The sequence below is a fragment of the Quercus lobata genome, chromosome 7 (genome assembly GCF_001633185.2).
Source record: "Quercus lobata isolate SW786 chromosome 7, ValleyOak3.0 Primary Assembly, whole genome shotgun sequence".
NCBI lineage: Eukaryota > Viridiplantae > Streptophyta > Magnoliopsida > Fagales > Fagaceae > Quercus > Quercus lobata.
The window spans coordinates 41,141,741-41,152,090 of record NC_044910.1 but is presented as its reverse complement, the minus strand read 5'-3'; the positions used below and the strand labels follow the sequence as shown (position 1 = coordinate 41,152,090).

At 34.7% G+C, this 10,350-nt stretch overlaps 2 protein-coding genes across 2 annotated transcripts; one reads left to right on the top strand and one right to left on the bottom strand.

The window, feature by feature from the left end:
• The first annotated feature begins 319 nt into the window (after positions 1–319).
• LOC115953271 (pentatricopeptide repeat-containing protein At5g03800-like) lies at positions 320–4,021 on the top strand. Its single transcript, XM_031070863.1, has one exon. The coding sequence runs from the start codon at positions 401–403 to the stop codon at positions 3,155–3,157; it is 2,757 nt and encodes a 918-aa protein (XP_030926723.1). The 5' UTR covers positions 320–400; the 3' UTR covers positions 3,158–4,021.
• Positions 4,022–4,958: 937 nt separating this feature from the next.
• LOC115952336 (beta-galactosidase 15-like) lies at positions 4,959–9,909 on the bottom strand. Its single transcript, XM_031069494.1, has 18 exons — positions 9,704–9,909; positions 9,288–9,383; positions 9,060–9,172; positions 8,871–8,937; positions 8,692–8,784; positions 8,350–8,493; positions 8,074–8,162; positions 7,887–7,992; positions 7,674–7,761; positions 7,441–7,559; positions 7,179–7,337; positions 6,879–7,093; positions 6,677–6,780; positions 6,424–6,533; positions 6,055–6,327; positions 5,743–5,954; positions 5,374–5,650; positions 4,959–5,281 (listed from the first exon to the last, which is right to left on the bottom strand). The coding sequence occupies exons 1-18, from the start codon at positions 9,893–9,895 to the stop codon at positions 5,177–5,179; spliced, it is 2,562 nt and encodes an 853-aa protein (XP_030925354.1). The 5' UTR covers positions 9,896–9,909; the 3' UTR covers positions 4,959–5,176.
• Between the last annotated feature and the right edge of the window lie 441 nt (positions 9,910–10,350).

Below are 10,350 nucleotides of genomic sequence, written 5' to 3'. Positions count from 1 at the left end.
TCTTCTTCTTTAAATATGGGTAAATTCCATTAACTTTTTTTTTGAGCTTTGAGTTAATGTCAATTAAGTCCAAAATCGATCAATTTGGTCCTTAAACTCAACTCAGTCCCTAAACATAGTTAACCTTATTAGTTATTTTTCTCTTCTCTCTTATGGACCAAACTAAATTTCAGAACTAAATTGGCTAGTTTTGAAGTGTCTTAGATTTGTTTGGCATGATCCAAAACTTCATGACAACAGAATTTACTTTTATACTTAAAATAATGCCAAAAAAAGAAAAGAAAAAAAAAAAAGAGAGATTGTGAAGGCGCGTCGCAGTGGCAATGACATAACATGAGAACATCCAAATGTTTTTGATAGGGAAGGAGATTATGGTTGGCGCCTTGCATATTCACAATTCATGGCCACCGTTATTCAGTGCACTCCCTCTCTCACTGTCACCACCACCACCACCGCAACCGCCACAACCGCCACTTCTTATCTTCACTCTTCTTCTCCGCCCCATAGCCCATTCTTCCTCTTTCCCAAAACTCCACCACCACCACCATTCTCTTCACTCTCCAACTTCAAGCTTCGCAAAACTCACCACCACCAACCCCACTTCTCCACTTCCCCAACCCAACCTCTTTCTTCAACACCAACCCTTTTGCCCTCCGAGTCTTCCCATGGCTCTTCTTCTTCTTCTTCACCAAACGACGCACAAAACTCTCTCATTGATACCTTATTTGATTTGCTTCGCCTCTCCGCTCGCTACGGCGATGCCCAGCTCGTGAACGCTGTCCACGCATGCATTTCCAAGCTCCAAGAGCACACCTATCTCAGCAATGCTCTCATTTCCGCATATCTCAAGCTGGGTCTTCTATCTGAAGCTTACAATGTTTTCCTCGGCCTTTCGTGCCCCAATGTCGTGTCTTATACGGCGTTGATATCTGGGTTTTCGAAGTCGAATCGAGAACACGAGGCGGTGGAGCTTTTCTTTCGAATGAGGGATTCAGGTATTGAGCCTAACGAGTATACCTTTGTTGCAATTTTGACTGCCTGCATTCGGATTTTGGATTTACAACTGGGTTTACAAGTTCATGCTATGATAATCAAACTTGGGTTTTTGGAAGATTCTGTTTTTGTTTCGAATGCGCTTATGGGGTTGTATGGTAAATGTGGGTGTTTCTTATTTGTGCTCAAATTGTTCGATGAAATGCTGCACAGAGACATTGCGTCGTGGAATACTGTTATATCGTGTATGGTACGTGAGTTTATGTATGATAAGGCATTTGAATTCTTTCGTGATATGCAGAGAAATGATGGGCTTAGAGTAGACCATTTTACAGTTTCTACTCTTTTGACCGCTTGTACCGGCAGTTCTTCTTTAATGCAAGGCCGAGAAGTGCATGCTCATGCAATCAAGATAGGGCTGGAGGTTAATTTGAGTGTCAACAATGCATTGATTGGGTTCTACACTAACTGTGGTGGGGGTGTAAAAGACGTGACAGCTTTGTTTGAGAGGATGCCCATAAGAGATATGATCACTTGGACGGAAGTGATTACCGCATATATGGACTTTGGCTTGGTGGAGTTGGCTGTGGAGGTATTTGATAAGATGCCAGAAAGGAATTCTTTTTCTTATAATGCTCTTTTGACAGGATTATGTCGAAATGGCCAAGGGTCAAAGGCACTGGAATTATTTATAAAAATGGTGGAGGAGGGTGTAGACTTGACAGAATTCACTTTGACAAGTGTTCTTAGTGCTTGTGGATTGCTCATGGATCGCAAAATTAGTGAGCAGATTCATGGGTTCATTTTCAAGATTGGTTTTGAGTCAAATGCTTGTATTGAAGCAGCGTTACTTGATATGTGTACAAAGTGCGGAAAGATGGTAGATGCTGAAAAGATATTCAGACGGTGGTCATTTGACCAGGATACCTCTGTGATTTGGACATCAATGATATGTGGTTATGCTCGAAATGGGCAGCCAGATGAGGCAATTTCTCTATTCAACATTAGTCAATCCAAAGGAACAATGGTTGTGGATGAAGTTGCATCAACTTCAGTACTTGGTCTCTGTGGAAATATAGGATACCATAACATGGGAAAGCAAATACATTGCCATGCTCTCAAATCTGGTTTTTTATCTGATTTAATGGTTGGAAATGCCTTGCTTACCATGTATTCTAAGTGTTGGAACATGGATGATGCAATTAAGATATTCAATAATATGCCTACACACAACACAGTTTCCTGGAATGGTTTGCTTGCTGGGCATCTTTTCCACAGACAGGGTGATGAGGCCTTGGCCCTCTGGTCAAAAATGAAGAAGATGGGCACGAAACCAGACAAAGTTACCTTTGTTTTGATCATTTCAGCTTACAGACACACTAACTCCAATTTAGTTGATGATTGCTGTAGCCTTTTTTCATCATTGAAAAGCGTTTATGACATTGAGCCCTCTTCAGACCATTATGCATCCTTGGTTGGAGTTTTGGGTTACTGGGGTCTACTCGAAGAAGCAGAGGAGATGATCAATACAATGCCTTTTGAGCCTGATGCCTCTATTTGGCGAGCCTTGCTTGATAGTTGTAGAATCCATTTGAATACAACTATTGGGAAACGGGTTGCAAAGCGCATTCTTGCTCTTGAGCCGAAAGATCCATCCACCTACATACTTGTATCAAATCTGTATTCTGCATCTGGGAGATGGCATTGCTCCGAAATGGTTAGGGAGAATATGAGAGAAATGGGTTTCCGGAAACACCCAGGTCGAAGTTGGATCATTTTTCAGAACAAGATACATTTTTTCTATGCAAGAGACAAATCCCATCCCCAAACAAAAGACATCTATAGTGGATTAGAAATTCTGATCTTAGAATGTCTAAAAGCTGGGTATGTGCCAGACACAAGCTTTGTTCTTCATGATGTAGAGGAGCATCAAAAGAAGGATTTCTTGTTCAATCACAGTGCAAAACTAGCAGCAACTTATGGGCTTCTAATGAGCAGGCCAGGAAAACCTATTCGGATTGTGAAGAACATCCTTCTTTGTGGGGACTGCCACACATTCTTGAAGCATGTTTCTGTTGTTACCAAGAGAGAAATATTTCTAAGAGATTCTTCAGGGTTTCATTGCTTTTCTAATGGCCAGTGCTCATGCAAAGATTACTGGTGATTCCCCTCACCTTGTATCTTACAACCTTTTAACTTCCATTCTTATTGTTGAGAAATACCAAGCCATTGTCAAAAAATTGTATATATATGTGTAATTTTTTCCATAGAAGAAATTCAGCAGAAATATTTGAGTAAATAGATCTTCAATTACTGACAATGGTCTTGTATATAACTTCATGCTTCTGTCTTGGATCTGGTTTATTGCTAATCACTCCACTACTACTGTCCCATGCACCCATTCTCTATGGCTGTGAACCACTGCACTTCCACTAAGCACGGGAAAATTGGCAGCTCATTAACACTTTGTTTGGAATGGTGGAAAGAGGGAAGAAAGGAAAGGATAGGGAAGGAAAGGAAGCAATTTCCACTTTTTGGTTACAGATGTGAAGAGGAAGTGGGGGGGGATTGGAGTGATGTATTTCTACCCGGCACATTTTCGTATCTGCCCAAAATGGACGGAAAAGGAGGAAATGATGGTGGCCTGGTTTGAAAATATTTTGGATAAAATTACCAACATACACATATCATATGCACAACCACAAAAGAGAAAATTACATAATGAGAAGTGAATAGTTTAGAGGGGAGAGGGAGAGACATACCTGAGGGTTGAATTGGCTTATGCTTGGCCGTGCTGTGTCCTGTGTGCTCTTCTCTGCCTGTTCTCCACTTTCTTATAAGTTGTAATACAGGGAGTGTTTGAGATTTCAAATTTGTTTCTAGAAAAGTTAAAGGCTCTAGCATTCATGATTTTGAACTATTTTGTTGGATGGTGCAGAATTGAAGGGCAACCTGATCATACTTTGTACAGGTAGCATGTCTTTTTTTCCCCCCCTCTTTTGCAATGTGATTCCTGTATTTATTTTCAGCTGTATATTTTGTGTTTGTTTTAAATCGTAATATATCTGATCTTTAGTGATAATTTTCACTCATTTAAAATGGACACATTACGCCTTAAATTTTTGGTGCTCTTGTTTTGCTTAGTGGTGTTTGTATTTGCTTTCAATTTACAATCACGAACCATTTGAGCATGTTAACCAATGCTGGAGTTTGTAAGCTTGATGTCTATTACCAACTTGTGTGCCTTTGTTGTCTTATCCGAAATGGAGGAAACAAACTTTGGCTTCTATTGATCTGTTTGTTACATCTACTATTCCAAGTGACTTGGATGTTACTCCTCTTTCATGCTTGTGTCTTGGATCTGATTTATTGCTTAGCCATGACTAAAACTCTTCTTCAATACCTTATTCATAAAGCAGCAGAAATATAACTATTAACATTAAACAAATTTTGCACCCCATTTTTTGTAATGTATGTCACTGGCCTTTGTGTTTGTGTTTGTATTTTCTGCATAATTGCTGGACTGAGAACTAGCTCCTGCACTGTGTATTGTAATGGTCATAGGCAGTTTATGGCTCTGGCTGTTTGTATTTTCTGCAGAATTGCTGGAATGAGAACCAGCTTCTGCTTTGTGTGTTGCCACGGCCTTGTGTTTTCTTCTGTATAATTGTCTGGTATGCAGATGGCCTTGTATTATTGTAATGGTCATATGGCCATTTTGTGGCTCTGGCTGTTTGTATTTTCTGCAGAATTGCAGAAATGAGAACCAGCTTCCGCTGGCCACGGCCTAGTGTTTTGTTTCTGCATAATTGTCTGGTTTGCAGACCAGTTGCTGCTTCCCCTGATGGCCTTGTGTTTTTGTAATGGTTAGGGTTGTCACATGTCATCTATATATATTTATCATCAATAAAATTTCTACCTTTTACCTCCAAAAAAAAAAATTGAAATATTGCGCAGCCATAAAATTAAATTGGCAAAAGAGAGCGAAATTGAATTTATTGATACCTAAACAAATGACAATGTCGTTTTCCTCAAATATGGTCTTGCTAGTTGCTATTCCAAAACCATTTATTTCCTCAAAAGAGGAAAAACCAAACTACAAACTTATATCCTACTAAATCCTCAAAAAAGAAAAAAAACGAAACTACACACCTAATCCAAGAAAATCCTAACGATGCAACTCTTAACATATTACTTCAACAGCTAGCCTATTTGTGGCTTTACAACCAGTTGGTCCAAGACTCTTTTCTGAGACATCAAGAGAACACCTCTCTTTGCCAAGACACTCCTGAAATTCATAAAAAGAATTATAATTTAGTAGGATGATAAAATACTTATTGGAATAAGAAAAAAAAAATTGAAGAAGATAGAGATTTTTACCTTTTGAATGATTGACAAAGCATTGGAAGACTCACAACTGCCAGTTCTAAATGATCCACAAGCACCCTCTGGCAAACCAAAGCTAGCAAATTTAATTTCAGATATAGCACTTCCTCCTTGACATGATAGTTCCAAAGTGTTCCCTTCATAAGCATTAGCACAAGCTTTCCCAACTGTAACAGTTTGAAACTTAACATCAAATGGATATCCTCCAGCCTCTTCAAACAAAATCAATGTGTTCTCATCATCTCTCAAAAAGGATCGAGGCACATGGTACCTAAAATGAAAGGAAGAAAAATCAATATAGTAATATAACAACTAAACAGAAGCATTTGAAAGAAAAAAAATGATGATTAGAAGATAGATTACCATCTTTGAGAAGGTTTGCCACAATTAGTCAAGCATTTTGAATTACTGTATGATCCACGATAATCACATTCTGAACTACACCCGTCTTCACCAGCAAGGTAACTTGGCCAATAACGACCAATGCTATGACCATTTACCCAAGCATGTCCCTTGCCCAAACCCATCAAATCCACCACAACTGGATCACTTCCTATTGGAGCTTTGAAGGTTGTCTAATTCACAAATGAGAGAGATAGAGAGAGAGAGAGTTAGATAATTAATTAGTATAATTTTGAAGTGTAGGACTAAATTTTAACATAAAAAGTGAAGTACCTTGTACCAAACAAACATCCTATTTGTTGGCACAGGGCCTTGAGACCACTTTTGGTGCTGTGAGAAATATGGGTCTTGAAGTTTTAGTTCTTCTTCACCATGCAACCCCACTTTATAAGTCCATTTACTATGATCCAATTCCATGCTAATGTCCTCAAGAATATACTTCTTTTTCCCAAATTTTCTTGCATCATTAAGTCTCTGTTTGGCAATCAAACGAACCGGGCCAGAAGAAATTCCAACTGGTACCTTATCAAAGTTTGCTCCATAGTTCTAACAAAATAGGATGTTAAATGGTAAAAGATTTGTAAAGAGAGGAAAAAAAGAAAAAAGAAAAAAAAGGAAAATAACCATGAAAATCATACTTACTGCTAATCCAACTGTAGCACTACATAATGATATGTGATTTAACCCTTCCTTTAATTTGATTTTTTTCTCAAAAACAAAATCATATTTTCCATTATCAGCATATTGAGATCCTGAAATTCAAATGTTATAAAACAATATAATTAGGTGAAATATAAATAATGTCTTTGGTTGACAAATGGGTGAGTTATAGATCAAAGAAAAGGGCAAGATTATCAATATGATTTGGTGAATTTTAAATACTAGTAATACTTACCAACAAGTTTTCCATTGACATAGGCATGAATTGCATGTCCACTAGTATGCACTTGTAGTGTTGTCTCTTTGCCCCAAATTGGGTTACTCTTTTTGAGATCAAAGCTAAAAATGAAAAATAAAAATAAGAATGTTGCTATGAATTAATTAATTGATTATTATTTTTTAAATGAGAAGCAAAAGGCCAAAGGCAAACAGAATACCTGGAGTAATACCACAAGTAATCACTGGTATCATTTGTGACAGTCTTTTGGTCCAAGAGTTGTTCAATAGTCATTACACTACCATCAACAAAACCTTTCTTTTTTATGTGCTCAAAATGATGCTCAGGTCTCCATTTCCATTTCAATACAAAAGGTTCTTCAGCATCATCAGCTTGGTTATCCTTTTTCACCATTATTGATGTTTGAGTGTTAACCTATAAAACAATAATTTGTAGTTAGAAATATATTAAGTAAAGAATTAGAAAAAAAAAACACAATTATTTTTGTAAAATCATTCACCCTGGCAGTGTTGTACACTTCAGTGCTGCAATCAGGGAGGATGGTAACAGACCAAGCTGGTATTGTATACATGGTGTTTTGAAAGTTAATTGTTGTATTTTCTGACTTCGCATTTCCAAAGAAACAACTTGATTTGCCTTGGTAACTGAAAATTGTAGCCTACAATTGAATATATATATATATATATATATATAGTGAATCAGTGATATATAATTGCTTCTTTCAAGTATTTAAAGGAAAAAAGAAAAAGAAAAAAACTCACCGAAACCAGAGTCTCATAATTTATATCTCTCACAGAACCCTGAGTTAGAACATCCTCCATAGATTTTAGAATTGAATGAAGTTGCTTTAGATGTCCCCACTTAGGTTGGTTCAAATTACCTACACAAATCATAAGGTTAAAGAAATAAAAATTGAAAAAAGAAAAAAGAAACAAATTCTATAAAAAAAATAAAAATAAGGGTTCAATTTTTTTTTTTTTAATTATAAATTTACCATATTCATCTAAGGGTGCATCATAATCATATGATGTTGTAATGTATGGACCTCCTGCTGTACGTCCAAAATTAGTGCCACCATGGTACTAACAAAGATGGAGAAATCACATTAGTATTTTGAATTGTTAATTAATATATTAAATACTTAAAAAACTTAGAAAAAATTTTAAATGAAATTGACTATTTTGTACCAATACAAAAATATGGGTACCATGTAATAGTTCATAATGGTGCCACGATATTGGAAAAATCTTGCAACAGAGAAAGCAAGATCTTCGGCAGTTCTGTGTGGATCTTTCAAGCCCCAACCCTTGTACCTAAATTCTCAAATGCAATGTAATTAAAAATCCAATATATAATTTTTTTTTTAAATCAAAGAAAATAGTAAAAAGATATACCAGCCAGTCCAATTCTCCGTCCAGATTTTAGGACTGTTGGGACTATTTGGCGTGAATTGATCACAATACCACCCATTGCAAGTATTAATCTGCATAAAAATGTGAAGTGAACTCAAAAAAGTGAAAATAATAATAATAATATACATATACATATATTTTTTTTGCTAAATTAAAATATACACATATAATTATATCGCAACATTTTATTTTATTTTTTGAGAATCTATACATTGCAACATTTTAGTCATATAAAATGGGAAAATAAAAAATAAATACCATTGGTTGTGGAGCATTTGATTGTTGGCACATAATCCAAGGAACACCAATATTGAAAGACTCAGCCAATTTGGCACACCAATTCACGTATTCCTTTCCAGCCTCTCCATACGGACCCATAATATTCCCATACTCATTTTCAATCTATCAAGCATTCAACAACAACAATAACAAGTTTGCAAAAAAATAATAATAATAACAACAATAATAAGTTTGCAAATAATAATAGTAATAATAACTCTACTTAGTCATAATAAAATGAATATTTCAATATAGATAAATATATATATATATATTTTAAACCTTAACGAAAACAATAAAATCTAAGTATAATTTGCTAACCTGAGAAAGAATTATAGGTCCACCTTGTGAAGCAAAGAGATTCTCACGTTTCATCATATCCACGATCAATGTAGTAAAAGTTTTCATCTCACTCTGAAAAAGTTAAATTTAGAGCAATTAGAAATATTTTTAATTAAGCCAAATAAGAAAACTAATAAATATAAAAAATTTCAAATTACCAGGTATAAAGGATTTGCTGTCCTTAGTTGAATCCCAGGGATGTTGTGCAACCATACAGGTAATCCACTGGCACGAATCACAAATGAAAATAGAAAAAAAAATATATATATATATATATATATATATACAAGTTATAAAAATACACATATATAATAACAAAAATAATAAATAAATAAAAATATTATTACCCATAATTCCATTCTGCACATGTATATGGTCCAATCCTAAGAACAGCATAAAGTCCTTCACTTTGGATGGTCTTAATAAATCTCACAAGGTCAAGATTTCCTGAAAAGTCATACTATATAATAAAAAATAAAAAAATTTAATGTCAATCACCATAATTTGTTCATATAAAACTAAATTCAAAAGTACATATAAAATTATATAAACTATATTAAAGAGAGAAAATTAACCTGACGACGTAGAGGCTCATGGGCATTCCAAAAAACATAAGTCTCAATTGCGTCAATCCCACCCTCTTTGGCTTTTTGGATCAATGGTTGCCACATCTAAAATTAAGAGCAAAATATTAAACTTGTACTTGATTATTTAAAATTCCAAAATAATGTATTTTAGATTTACAAAATAAGAATTTAAACTAGTGATTCCAAGATTTTCAAATGGTTATATACACGGATCCATTTATTATATGACAAAATATATCATATACCAAATCATGCCAAGCTTAAAAGACACATTAAAAGAATTTTATAACACATAACAAAACCCCCTCAAAAAAAAAAAAAAAAAAAAAAAAAAAAAAAAAAAAATTACTTATAGCACATAATAAAAAGAATTTTAACAACACTACAGTATGATTACAACTTACTTCAGGAGTGCTACGAGGATAATGAATTGAACCAGAAAGTATAATTTTTGGTTCTCCGTCAATCTTAAGTGATCTTCCATCATATGAAACATCAATGGAAAGGGAAGGCATGAACAATGAGAAAGCAGTGAACAACAAAAGAAATCTAGTAAAAGAAGCCATCATTGTCAAAGAGTGACAAATGAATCTCATAAAGGTTAAGTGAAAATAATCAATAAACCGATCGAATATAACTTATTTATAAATGAGTTGCACTGAATTGGATAAGAGTGAGTGATGAGAGAATTATGGATAGCTCAAAATTTGTTATTCATCCGTATCAAAAAAAAAAAAAAAAAAAAAATTGTTATTCAAACTAAGGACCTAAGCACCCTTCCACAAAAGATTTTTTTTTTTTTTTTTTGGTGATTAACCAAATTCTTGGCCCGGTATTTATAATTTACTCTTAGGAAATTTATCGGTTTGTTAATAATTTTAAGCTTTATCTTTTCGCTTTCTAGACTTTCTACCCATAATAATAATAATAATAATTTTAATGTAAAATATAAATGAGCCAGAATGTTGTTAGGGTTGTTGTGAATGGATAAAGAAGAAAAAAAACTGATTGGATTCATGTTGAGATTAAAGTGATAAACACACTGCCCTTG